Source organism: Cucumis melo, chromosome 8 (assembly GCF_025177605.1).
Source record: "Cucumis melo cultivar AY chromosome 8, USDA_Cmelo_AY_1.0, whole genome shotgun sequence".
NCBI lineage: Eukaryota > Viridiplantae > Streptophyta > Magnoliopsida > Cucurbitales > Cucurbitaceae > Cucumis > Cucumis melo.
Genome location: NC_066864.1, coordinates 17,750,409 through 17,763,300, shown reverse-complemented (window position 1 = coordinate 17,763,300; position 12,892 = coordinate 17,750,409). Strand labels below are relative to the sequence as shown.

Genomic DNA, 12,892 nt, shown 5'->3' with positions numbered 1-12,892 from the left:
CAACTGTGGTATAACACTCCCTTTCCTTCTGAACTGAGCCATTTGTGTTAAGGAGTGATGCACTTACCAACCGTCTCCTTAAATGCGAGATAGAATGACACGACTCTCACGCTACACAAGTTTACAGAACAACTCTGCCTTCCCTTCTTTACTTGGCTTCCATGCATGAGATCCATCTTTTACTTGGCTTCAACACCTGACAACCTGAGGAAGAAAAACTTAAAACGTAAGTCAAAAGGACTTAGTGAGTTATGGGTTTGAGAAATACCTTTTAGGGAATACAACAAATTCTTATATAATAATAACAAAGTCAGTTCACAAGCATATAGTTCTTATCACATCAAACAACAATCAATCAAACCACCATCACAACAAGCACAATAAGTTTCATGTGCTCAAGTCATCACGCATTCCAAACTCATCATCGGGACTTAGGGATTCTCCTCTCACATGGATCTGAGATTCTTGTTCAACCAGCATCACGCGAGTTACTTGGAATTTCTACCAGCGTTTAACAAAATTCAATCTTTTCTCAGACTGGGAGTCACATGCAACTAGTGTCTCATACATTATTCCTCACCTAGATTTGGGATTTACATTCAACTAACAATAAATCTCATCATCTCATGTTATACCAACATTACAATCAGTAAACAGGTTAGTTTCCCAGCTTACTTTCCTCACATCAAATCACAGTAGTAACAATATCATGCAATAAGCTTCAACGAAAGAATACTTTCAAACAATCATCAATAGAATATATTTTTCACTTATCTACTTTATAACACAATACTAACTCTTTATGAAAATCATTCATAAAACATTCATTCCTTTGAGGAAAGATTCACAAATATATTTTGCTTAAGAATTCACTCAAAAACAATCATTTGTTACAAAATTTCTCACAAAGATACTCGTTTTGTTTATGAAGAAATACTTAGTCTCAACTCCTTCCTTCTTTGCTTTTGGCTTTCTCTTCTTGCCTAGTGTTTCCCTCGATCAGTACTTCAACACTCAGAGCTTTCTCTTGTAATTTATCAGAGTGTTTAACATCTAAAAAAAGCAACTCTTTTTTCCTTTGGCCTTGGACCCTATTTATAGTGACCTTTCACATCCAAGGGTCACTTCCATGCTTTACAGGTGTCACCTTACCGATTCATTGAGCCATGCAACCAACTCAAACTCGACACACGTAGGCTAAATATCAACGATGATTAGTCGTTCCTTTGAGATGCCAACCTTATTTCCTTGGAAAACTAAACTCTTCAATCGCCTGACTCTCTCTCTCCTCGAGAAGCAACAAACATTTACTTTCCTCAGCAGGTTATCTAGTCATCTCAACAGGACACCTACTTCTTTGCCACGCCGTCTTAGGTGTAGGTACTTCTTTTCACATATTACTACGCTAAACGCCTAGTTTTTAGTATCCAACGCATGCTTCTTCCTCATCATCTTACTATACTTGCAAACTTCTAAGTGTCGTTTACCACACTCGAAGCACTTAGGATCTTGATCACTGTTCCAATGCGATCCTTTGACTACAACTAGATTTAGCTAGCTTATTAAATCCTTCACACTTTCTTTTTCTTCGCTCATTTCCGTTCTTGATCTCTTTTCTTTGAAACTCCTCTTTTCCTCAGCCAATATACTTCCAACACACGTGACTGCCTCTACCAACTTAGAGAAGTTTGACCAATTCATGCTTGTTGTCACTAACACTCGGATTGCTATCCTCAGACCTTTCTCAAAATGCTTATACTTCTCCTCTTCATCCATTATAAAGGATATCGAGTACTTCGTGAGTTTCGTGAATTTCTTTTCATACTTCGCGATAGTCATATTGCCTTATACTAAACTCAAGAATTTCTTCCTCTTCGTATCAATAAATGAACGAGGGTAGAACTTTTCTTTGAGTCCTTTCCGAAATCCTTCCTAAGTGACAAAATCTACACCTCGTGCTCTTGCCGCATACAGGATCCACCAATCCTTAACGCTTCCTTGCAACAAGAATTTTGCCAACTTTACCTTTCTTTCTTTAGGACATTCGATTACTCCAAAATATTTCTCAACCAAACTCAACCACTTCTCCACATCTATTGGATTTGTGCTTCCTTCAAAGGTCATAGCTCACAATGCCTTCAATCTTTCAATACTAACTTGCTCTCCTGGTTTATTTAACGTCTGCGCAACTCTCTCAAGCAGCACTTCTTCCCTTTCTCTCCTTGCATCTTGATTCATCGAGTGAGCTTTTGTGTCCATGGCGGGCTCAATAGTAATCTGCAATCTAGCTTATCATCTTCCTATCCTTGGCATGATGTATCCTGCCTCCTACAAGATAACTTCAAAACTTAGTTCAACTCTTCCACTAACACTTGCAAAACCATACTTTTACCAAATACACAGCAGCTAACAAGATCTCTACTCCAAAGCATCCATTACACAACCGAATTTAGCTCACCCCTGCTTAGAAAATCATGCATTCGAGGTTAGGTTTTGCATGTTAGAATCATGCGGCCGAAGTCATAGTAGAGAACTCATAGGATTATAGTTATAGTAGAGAACTCTTAGGAACAAAATAATAATGCTGAACTCATAGGAACATGATAATAGTAGTGAACTCATAGGATTAAAATCATGGTAATGAATCCGCAAGATCACAAACATAGTAGTGAATTCACTACTACAGCATCTTACTACTAAATACTCTAATGGGGTTCAACACCACAAATGTATTCCTACAATATTATTGCAGAATTTACGTTGGAGTGTTTGATATTATGTTATTTATAATTTAATTAGCTTCACCTTAGATGTAAAAGCCCATTGAGCACTAGTTCTAAGTATTAAAGATTTTGTTTTTTTAAGAGGGTAAAACAATCCTCTGTAAATTCTGCAATATGTTTGTATTTCTCTAGATCTATATTTCCTTTATGATCTTTCTCTAGCATTCACATGGTATTAGAGTTATCTTGGCATTTTTTAAGAATCTATTCTTCCGACCATCGATTGACATCACTGATGGTTGTAAATATCATGCCACTAAACCCAACGTTAACAATCAATATTCACTGACGATGCACTTCAGTCAAATCCAACAAAGAGTTCCACAGATATGATAAAAAGTTGAAACTAATCATTCTCTCACTGTAGTTTGTTTTTCTTGGTAGTTCTGTTATATCTTGGAAAACCAAGAAAAGACAAAGGGTGTTTAGATCATCAACAGAGGTCGAGTATCGTTTCATGGCTTCTATTACGTCTAAACTTAAGTGCCTTGAAGTTACTCAGGAATCTTGGGATGGATCATTCTTGTGCCATAAAATTATTTTGTGATAGTCAGTTAAAATTGCATATTGCATGAATTCCAATTTTTTCATGAGCGCACAGAATATATTACGGAAAACTGTCATTATATTTGTGATGTTGTTCCAAATGACACCATTTTGCTACACATCACGTCTCTACTAACGAGCAACTCACTAATAGATATTTCCAAAAGTTTTATGAAAACTAAGGTCTATTTATCTTCTTCACAAGTTGGGTATCAAATTGAGAGAAAGTATCAGTAAATTATATTTACATATCCGCAGTGTATAATATTAGGAAATATATTTCCATCTTTGATTTTTATATTTTTTTTTCATGTATTTTGTTATCTATTTTAGTTTTTTCCCCTAAATTAGGTTGTATCTACATTCTCCTAAAATGATATTTGAAATTTATTTTTAAAATTTAAATCCAAAATCCAACACATTAATTGGGGATTTTGAATATAATGATTATTAGGTAGAATATATATTTTGAATTTAAATCTAACGATGATAAAAAACTGACAAAATAATACATTCGAAGGTGATTCTATTCTTAACTCGAAATTTTAATACTTTTGAATCAAAGCGTAAAACTCCTTGTTATGCAACATGGGACTTATTAGAGATGGTGCTTAATGCAAATACATAAAACAACAACCGGTATACATAATATAATCGCGGATTCCTTTGCTATAGTACACATGTCTTGAAAGGTGTACATGATAAAGTTGAAAGGTTAAAATGATATCAATACATTGTCTTGAAAGGCTTATAAACCTTAAGATCAAGCATGACACCACTTATAGAGCCAACAGCAGCAGCAAGAGAGACCAAAAGGCATCCGACGCTCATAGTTTGAACACAAATCCACTTGACACTCCATTGAGGTATCTTTTTCTGGACAATATACATCTGAATAGGAAAATAGACAGTTAAGGGCCAGAATTGGAGAGCCCCAATAATTCCAACGATGTCGTTGAAGAAAGGGATTAACATAGCAATGGTGGTGGTGAAGCAGACGAAAAGGGTTCTCCAAAAAAGTCGAAAGAGGTTGATGTTGTATAAGCGAGAAGAGGAGATAGAGAGCTTGTAGTCTTTATTGATGAAGGGTGAGTCGGGCCATGCTTGGGCAGCCTTCTTCTCCACAAAGGCGAAGATGGGTTGGCTAAGGACTTGGTAGGCGCCCACAAGGTGAACAACGATGGCGACATTGGCTATGTCGATGAGCCAAAAGGGATTGTAGAAGCCAAAGCCAGTTAAGAGATTGCCTGGGGCATTGTTGCCAAATGCTGCATAACCCATGCATCCGCATAGTAGGTAGAATAAGGTGGTCAATATAATGCTGAAAGTTGTTGCTTTCTTCATTGTCTTCGCTTCTGATGGTGGACATTTTATTGTGTCCTGTTATGATTTGAAATAAATTACTCAAAACATGTCAATGTCATTAATAGTTCAAAATTAATATAGCGGATGATTTTATAATTTCATATGTGATTTTCAATCATAAAAATGATTTTGAATGATTAAAAATATGTTCTCAATGATCTTGAATATACGGCAAATTCGGTGGAGCTCAACCAACCTATTAACTTTACCATCAAAGTATATTTCAGCAACATAATGGATTCTTTTCATTCATAGTGGAAAAATTACCAATTTGTCCAGTTTAATATTTTTTATGTTTCATTTGGATCATTTTGGTGTTTTTAAGTATCTTTCCAATTTAGTTTTTATTATTCGATCAAATCTTGTCATAATTAATTTAAATATGTGACATGGTTGTTGATTTGGATGTCAACCAAGTTAAATTATTTATTTAGTTTACAATCTTATAGCTAGTTATATGAGATAATTTTTTAGAGTTTAATTACCAACCTAACCCGTTAAAAAATTGATGAATTAACCTTTATTTATAACTAATAGCAAGTATTTAAAACTATAAATTGTTTGTGAAAGGCTGGGTTTTGAAATTAATTCCCCTTTAATTTAGTTTTATTTTCTTTCTACCCATACCATTCCTCTTTATTTTTTAAAATTAATTAATGGAAAGTCAACCATACAAATTATAATAATAGAATCCAGAAATTATAAAAAAAATGACCATTTTGACAAACTATTAACAAAATATGGCAAAAAGTTTTAAATTCTATCAATATTAGACATTAATAAACACTAATATGCATATTTTCAGTGACATTGATAGACAATAATAGAAGTTTATCGATTTCTATTATTGATAGAATCCAAAATTTCACTATATTTTATATATATTTTAATTTATTTTATAATATTTGAAAATGTTCAATAGTAATAAACCCAATTTTCTTAAAAAACATTTAAAGGATGTTAAAGCTAAATGCTATATTTTTTTTATTAGGTGCAGTCATTAAATGTCATCTAAAAAACAAACAATTTTAGGATTAATAGCTTTAGGATTTTTTAAAAAATTATTTTTTTAAAAAAATACATTTAGAATATTTTAAAACATAACAAAACAAAAACCGTGTGATATTTTTCTATATTTTATAAATATTTTGTTTTATTTTAATTTTTTAATTAAAGTAAAATAAAGATTTAATCGGCTCGATTCACGTAAAATTGCGGACATGGTAGTGAATAACTTTTCTAATTTTTAAAAAAGAAAAACAAAGGAATAATGATAGAAAACTGATACCGTTAGGTGATAAAATGTTCAATATATATTTTAGAATAAAAAGAAAGAAAAGGGAACTTATAGGCTTAGAAATTAAGCTTCTTATGGTGTTTATGCTTTTATAGAAATGTCTCAATTATGAATCAATTCTTCCATTATGTTTTTCATATTCTCTATGTATTTATTAATTATTGTTGTTGTTGTTTAGCATAAAAACTAGGGTTCTAATTTGTTATTATGTCCAACATTTCTATTGTTTTTCAAAGTATATTTCTTTGTATTTTATTTTATTTTTAATTTTTAATCCTTTATTCACTGCTTGTAACACATCAAGTTGTGGCCACGTTCACCAACAAAATCTATTCAGATCACTAACTTTTCTATTTCTTATTATTATTATTTTATTTCAAAATATGTTGATCATTCCACTGTATTAATGTTGTTCATTTTATTTTATTTTTTTAAATATACTAAAATGAACATAACTATTTTCAAAATATAGTAAATTCTATTGTTTATATAATCTTAAAACTTTTCTTATAAGTATTTTCTAAAAGTCTTTATTATTTAAATTAATTTTCCTTCGTTTTAATATATATATGTATATATATATTTTTTACATTAAAAAATATTAATTATTTTAATGAGGTGTTATTTGAATACTCTTCTGAATTTATTGTAAGTATCTTTCATATATTTTATTTATTTAATCCTTCAACAGGGAACTTTTAAAATATTTTAAAAGTAGTAAATATAGTAAAATTCATAGAATTCTCTATACCATATTTAAATTGTTTGGTTATATTTTGTAATTAATATATATATATATATATATATATATATATATATATATTTTGTTGCTATTTCCTAACAATTAGGAAAAAAAATTTAAACTTGACAATTTGTATCATTTTTTTTTTTGGTTGGTTAAGAGTAAATGGTATGGTAGAATATTTGTATTGAGTTGAATTATTGTGTTTTAGGTAGTTGAAAGGGAAGAGATGGAGGGGTTTTAAAATTTGGGGTAAAATTGGTATTCGAGCCCTTCAAGAATGGATTAGTTATACAAAAGTTTATGCTTTTTAGATCATTATTATGTCGTCTTACAAGATGTTGAGTTATCTCAAAAGAAAGGTTCTTTTTGTGATTAATGTTACCTTCTAAAAAAAAAGAAGAAGAAAAAATGGTATGGAAGATTTCTATGATTTTTATTTATTGTTATATATTGATTTATATAAAAACTACTTTTTCTTTCATTGGTAAAGGAGGTAATTATACTTCACTTTTATTTTTTTTTTCCTGTTTTTTTGAAGATAGAGTATCTTTTGAGACTTAGTATCCCAAAGGAATAAGGAAGTTTGTTAAAAAGTTCAGAAAAAAAATCCATTTGACTCTTCTGCTTGGCTTGGGATGCTAATTTAATTTCAAATATATTAAAAATGAGTCAATTTTGTTAAAAGATATAACAAAATTGATAGATAAACAATAAAAATCTATATGATTAGTCTAAAATTTTATTTTATTTTAGAATATTTAAAAAAAAAAAAAAAGAAAGAAAGAGGGGTAATCAATAAAATTTAATTTACCTGAATTTCAATAAGGACAATTGCAAAAGAATAAGCGAAAGCAATATCCCCAAGTGCTTGAAAACTTCTCAATTTTTTTTCGGTTTTACTTATTGTTCCCACACTTACTCCACTAATTGTTCCTTTAAATCTCCCACTTTCTGCATAAAATTAAACCAACAATAACCATTAACATCAAATAAATAAATAAAAACAAACAAACAAAAATAAATAAATTATTTGAATCCAACTACTACTATATATATTTTTTGTTTTTGCAACATCACGTTTTATTTGCTAATATTTTGAACTTTAACTGTAAGTTTTATTTGTTAATATTTTAAACTATAACTATTATATTTATTTACGTCTTAATATACTTTTTAATCGGCATTTGAATTATATTTTTAAGTGTTTAATTTTAAAAATAAACTATGTAGAAAAAAACTAAATTTTTTTGGTGCTATCCAAAATAGATTTTTAAATATATTTTAAATAACTTTTAGAAAAGAGAATTTAAACAAAAGTAAATTTCTTGAAAAATATTTGTTTCTTTTTAAGTTTAATGGTAGTGAATCCAATCACTTTCATGCTCTAAATTCTACGCTCCTAAAATGCTTGTTGTAAAACAGAAATGGAAAAGCATTTTGAGGGTGTGTATCTATCATGTTTGTTCTCTGACATTATATTTTGGAAAAGAAAAAGAAAAAAGAAAAAACTATGTAGATAATGAATTTCTTTATTCACATCTTCCACTACAATCAAAATTGATTCTATTAAGTACCAAAAATGTTTGTTTTTTTTACTTTTTTTTTTTCTTTTTAAGATTCTAGCTGGATGAATCCCTCTAAACTCTTCTTTATTTTAATAATAAACGTATGGAGTCCGTTTCTTCAAAAGCTTTTAAATTAACCCAAAATTTTAAAATATATTCTTTTAATTAAGATTCGGAACAAAAACTTTTGATCATAGAGGATAAATTAAATAAGTTACTCCAAATAATGTTCTTTAAAAAAAGTGATTTTCACCGTCCTTTTAATAAAAAGCATTTATTTCAAAAGTTATAAGTTATTCCAAATATGCTTTTTCAGAACATTTTTTATTTTATTATAAAGTACAAATTTGCAAATAATTTTTAAGTTATGTTTCTAACTATTTACCTTATGTCGTTTCATCCAAATTTAGTAACGTTTGGGAAAATGTACTTAAATCAATGAAATATGTTTGTAGTTAAATAAATAATAATGAACAAAAGAATATGAAAAGAAAAGGATAACCTGCCACTTTGGCTATTCCAAGGGAAAGGCCAATGAAAGAATATGTAAAAGACATGATAGCAGCCAGCGTAGAGAGCCACCAAATCTGATCAAAATTTGGAATTTGAGACAGAATTATTTCAACAACTCCAAAAGACACCATGAATGGGTTGCTTGAAATATGACATGGATTTTTTCCACCACTACTATGAAAGCAATTTGACCTTTTAATTGCCCTGCCAATTAATAAACACCAATAACAGTTAAAAAGTCTTATTTGATAACTATAATTATTTCCATAAAATATCACTTTTGTTGTCTATTGATCCTATTAGGCGTTTTCAAAAATCTAAGACAAATTTAAATCATGAAACAAACAAAAGTTTCAAAAATCAAACCGTTACTTTAGTTAAAAATTTCATTTTTTGTTTTTTATTTTAGAAAATTTGTTTCTCCGTTTTTTTCATAATAAATTTCATCATTGAAAATTTAGAAATTTGAAAACATATACAAAGCCCTCATAAATATTAAAATAAATAATTCTATACGTAAAAATAATGTCTATAAACTTAGTTTTGATAAACATCAAAAAGTTAGTTTTCAAAACTTCATTTTGTTTTTTAAAAATATCATTCCAAAGTTAGAAATAAAAATATTAAATAGAAGGTTTGGTGGAAAAAAAGTATATAATTTGTAAGCTTAACTATTTTTCTTTTTCTGAAAGGAAAACTAAATGTTTATAGAAGAGGGTTGTGGCTTAAATTATAGTTTGGAGATGTTGGTGTGTTGAGCTCACATCATACTGATTGACGACGCAATCGTATATCCAATTGTTATTCCGATCAAGTTTATGTTCTGCATTACTCCACATGCCACCATATGAGCTTCACCTAAATTTAATGAAAAATATGTCAATATATATATATGATTAAAGCAACATTGGTTATTAATGAATAACAATAATATTAATTCATACCAAGGAGGGAGCGAACTGCATGCATGTAAGTATGGTTTCTCTTGCCATTAAGAGGATCACCGGAGCGATAGCAGTCGGCGAGCAAACATGAGGTGTAGTAACCGATGAAGGCGAACAACAACATGACGGAGGGACCCACAATCCACCCTAGCTGAGCAATCGCCCATGCCAACGACAACACACCCGAACCAATAACCGTAGTGATTATGTGAGCACTTGCCGTCCAAAACGTACCTAATTAATTAAAACATATCATAACATAATCAACGTACATAGATTATATTATGTCAATTAAGAGAGATATGGGTGATCAGGTACCGGTTCGTTTTGGGTGTCCATCATCGTCCAAGCTAGCGGAGTCGTTGACGGGAAGTACGGCCATGGGTGTTGAGTCAATTGATGGGGGAGATATGGGGAAAGGTGATGGAAGGGACGGTGGTATATAAGAAAGGGAAGGTAGCTGTTTATACAAGAGTTTCAAAAAAGGAAAAATAAAATAAAAATAAAAATAAAAAATATAATGCATTTTGAGATGGACCCCAGTTTTTGGAAATTTTCTATTATTTCAATTATTACCCTCAAAGTTTACAAGTTAGAGTGGAAACTGATTGGGTTGCAAAAAACACTGTCCTCCCACCCACCCACTAGTGTATTATCAATTATCATGATGTTTAATTAAAATCATATACCCTATACTAATAATTTTATTGTATTAATCTACACTTTATTCTTTGAAGATTGTATCATTTATATATTGTATTAATTTAAACTTTTAAGCTTTTATATATAAAAATATCAACTTAAAAACTATAATTTGTTCTGGGTGTTTATCGATTATGAAAGACCTAAACTTTCATAATTTTAATTTGGGAAGAAAGTCAAAGATTGATGAGTTTATGAATAAGAAAGAAAATTAGTTTAGAAAAATGTTATCTAATTTGAGCGTAGAAATACCTCTTTAGATATTCTTCTTAGAGAACATTTGCAACGCAGGCATATGGTTGAAAAGAAAAGGGAGTTTATATGTTCATCTTTCCCTCGATCTTATTCTCTACATGATTCCAATCTTCTGTTGAACTCTGGGTTTTGCATGTGATCCAATTTTCATATAAATGAGGTCAAAGTGTGAGATGTGTTTTGTCTAACTCACTCATACCAAAGCATTCTAACAGAAGGTGAAGGGCATCTGTCCTTTCTTTTGACAACTCTAACATATACACAAACATTTCAATTTGCCACACACACACACAAAAAAAAAAAAAAAAAAAACCACTTTTTTAGTTTATACTTTCTACCATTGAAGTTCACATTTACACTTTTTAATTTTTTTAATTAAATACTCATTTTAAGTTATTATTAGTACATTAATATCTATGACTTAATTTAAGGTTTATTTCCATAAATAAAACAAAACACAAAAATATTTACAATTTATATAACAAAAAGTTAAAGCCCATGAAACCACAATTGTTTTTTAAAATTTCAGATTTGTCATTTGTTGGTTTTGAATGCTGTGGGACTATTATTCACTTCACTTCTTTTTCTTCTTCTTTGTGATTTCTTCTCCTCTTCATATTATTACTTCTAGCTTCTTCTTCATATTTCCACTTCTTCTTATTCACGATTTCTTTATTTTCTCTTCCAGAATTTCTTCCTTCTTTTTTTCTTCTTGGTACAAGATTTAAATGATATTGTTATAGGATCAAAATGATCGTGTACCCATATTTAAACGATCAATTATCTATCCTAGATAAATAGATAGACCGCTTGTCACGTCCCGCCCCGTTGGTCACTTCGTGCGGCTACAAGGAGGTGTGCCGCCTAGACACCCAATGCGTATCTCTCTACAAGATAACGAGTTGAACACCTAGTAAGTGAAACTTCTCAAGCCAGTCTCCATCGCAGAGTTCCAACTTCGAACTCAAGAGATCTTTACAACTTAACATAGCAGAAAATACTAAAACGGTCAACTTAGCTTCATCGCCTAGCCTTCAACACATAAAATCAAAGCCCACTAAGCGTTAAGCATGATAGGGATATAAACACAAGGCAGCAGAAAGGTAGAAAAAAACACAACTCTGATTTTATTACTTGGTTCAAAGCTTTAAAATTACATTTTCTTCCTCGCAAGCCACTTAAATAAAACCTAAGTTCCTAAGCTCTGAACTTCCTACTCTTTGCGTCAAGGTATTTTAGGAGTATAAGAACCCCTTTCTTATACTTCTCCTTGATTGCCTAGTAACCCATCTCAAAGACAAGACTCATCCCACACACAGAATTGGGATGCAATCCTCTTTGGACATAATAACTTTAAACCATTAGAAGACAGATAATTTGATCATCTTTCTCGCATCTCAACCCATCTTACCTTTTCTTACTAGGCCTCAATGCCTGATTATCTAATGATACAAGTCAAACGCAAAATCATTTTCTTTTCTTAAACGCATCTTTTCCAAACGCCTTATATCATGAGAAATCTCATATTAGCTTCTCTTATTCCTTTCCTCCAAGAACATGAATTTGTTCGCTCGCCAAACATATTGCGATTCACTCTTGCCAGTATCTTATGATTGAGCTACTGTGATGTTCACCCCATCCACAACATTTGGGAAGTTTCCTAACTCATTCCTTTCTTGTTGGATCGGACATAGTGCATTAGTATTGTTTAACTATGGGTTTTGCATTCTTTTATATATTCAGTCTTTGTTCAGTATGCGTGTCTAAAAGTACACTACTAGAAAAATGACTTTTAATGATACAAGAAATCAAGAAAAAAAGGGTGGAGTGGGATAAAATGTGTCGTTGGAAATAAAAATAAGGAATTTTTAACGACTGTTGAATAAGAAATTTTGGAACCAATTACAAATTGTCACGTCATTTACTAAAATAAATTGTATTTGGGATTAACTAAAAATTGGTATGTGTCCTAAATTAAATTTAAAGACACATTGGACAATTCTGACGATGTCACATGTCTTTATTATGACAATTGGATCAAATTAATTATTTTGGTTCAATTAAATATTATTTACTTGGGCTAAAATTCAATTGAGCCAAAAAATAAACTTAATTTAGCGTAAAATTAAATATGACCCAAATCCATGTGATTGAGTCCATGGGTATAATTCATGGAC

At 30.6% G+C, this 12,892-nt stretch overlaps 1 protein-coding gene across 1 annotated transcript; it reads right to left on the bottom strand.

The window, feature by feature from the left end:
- Positions 1-3,838: 3,838 nt before the first annotated feature.
- LOC103486175 (amino acid permease 4-like) lies at positions 3,839-10,871 on the bottom strand. The gene is made up of 7 exons (XM_008444045.3): positions 10,713-10,871; positions 10,077-10,218; positions 9,759-9,992; positions 9,579-9,672; positions 8,804-9,018; positions 7,548-7,687; positions 3,839-4,709 (listed from the first exon to the last, which is right to left on the bottom strand). Exons 2-7 carry the CDS (start codon positions 10,138-10,140, stop codon positions 4,056-4,058), a joined length of 1,401 nt encoding a protein of 466 aa, XP_008442267.2. The 5' UTR covers positions 10,141-10,218; positions 10,713-10,871; the 3' UTR covers positions 3,839-4,055.
- Between the last annotated feature and the right edge of the window lie 2,021 nt (positions 10,872-12,892).

Coding starts and splice junctions, on each gene's coding strand:
- LOC103486175 (XM_008444045.3), bottom strand. CDS start 10,140: ATGGCCGTACTTCCCGTCAACGACTCCGCTAGCTTGGACGATGATGGA. Junction 9,993..10,076: donor TGGACACCCAAAACGAACCG/GTACCTGATCAC, acceptor TTAATTAATTAG/GTACGTTTTGGACGGCAAGT. Junction 9,673..9,758: donor TGCAGTTCGCTCCCTCCTTG/GTATGAATTAAT, acceptor CATTAAATTTAG/GTGAAGCTCATATGGTGGCA.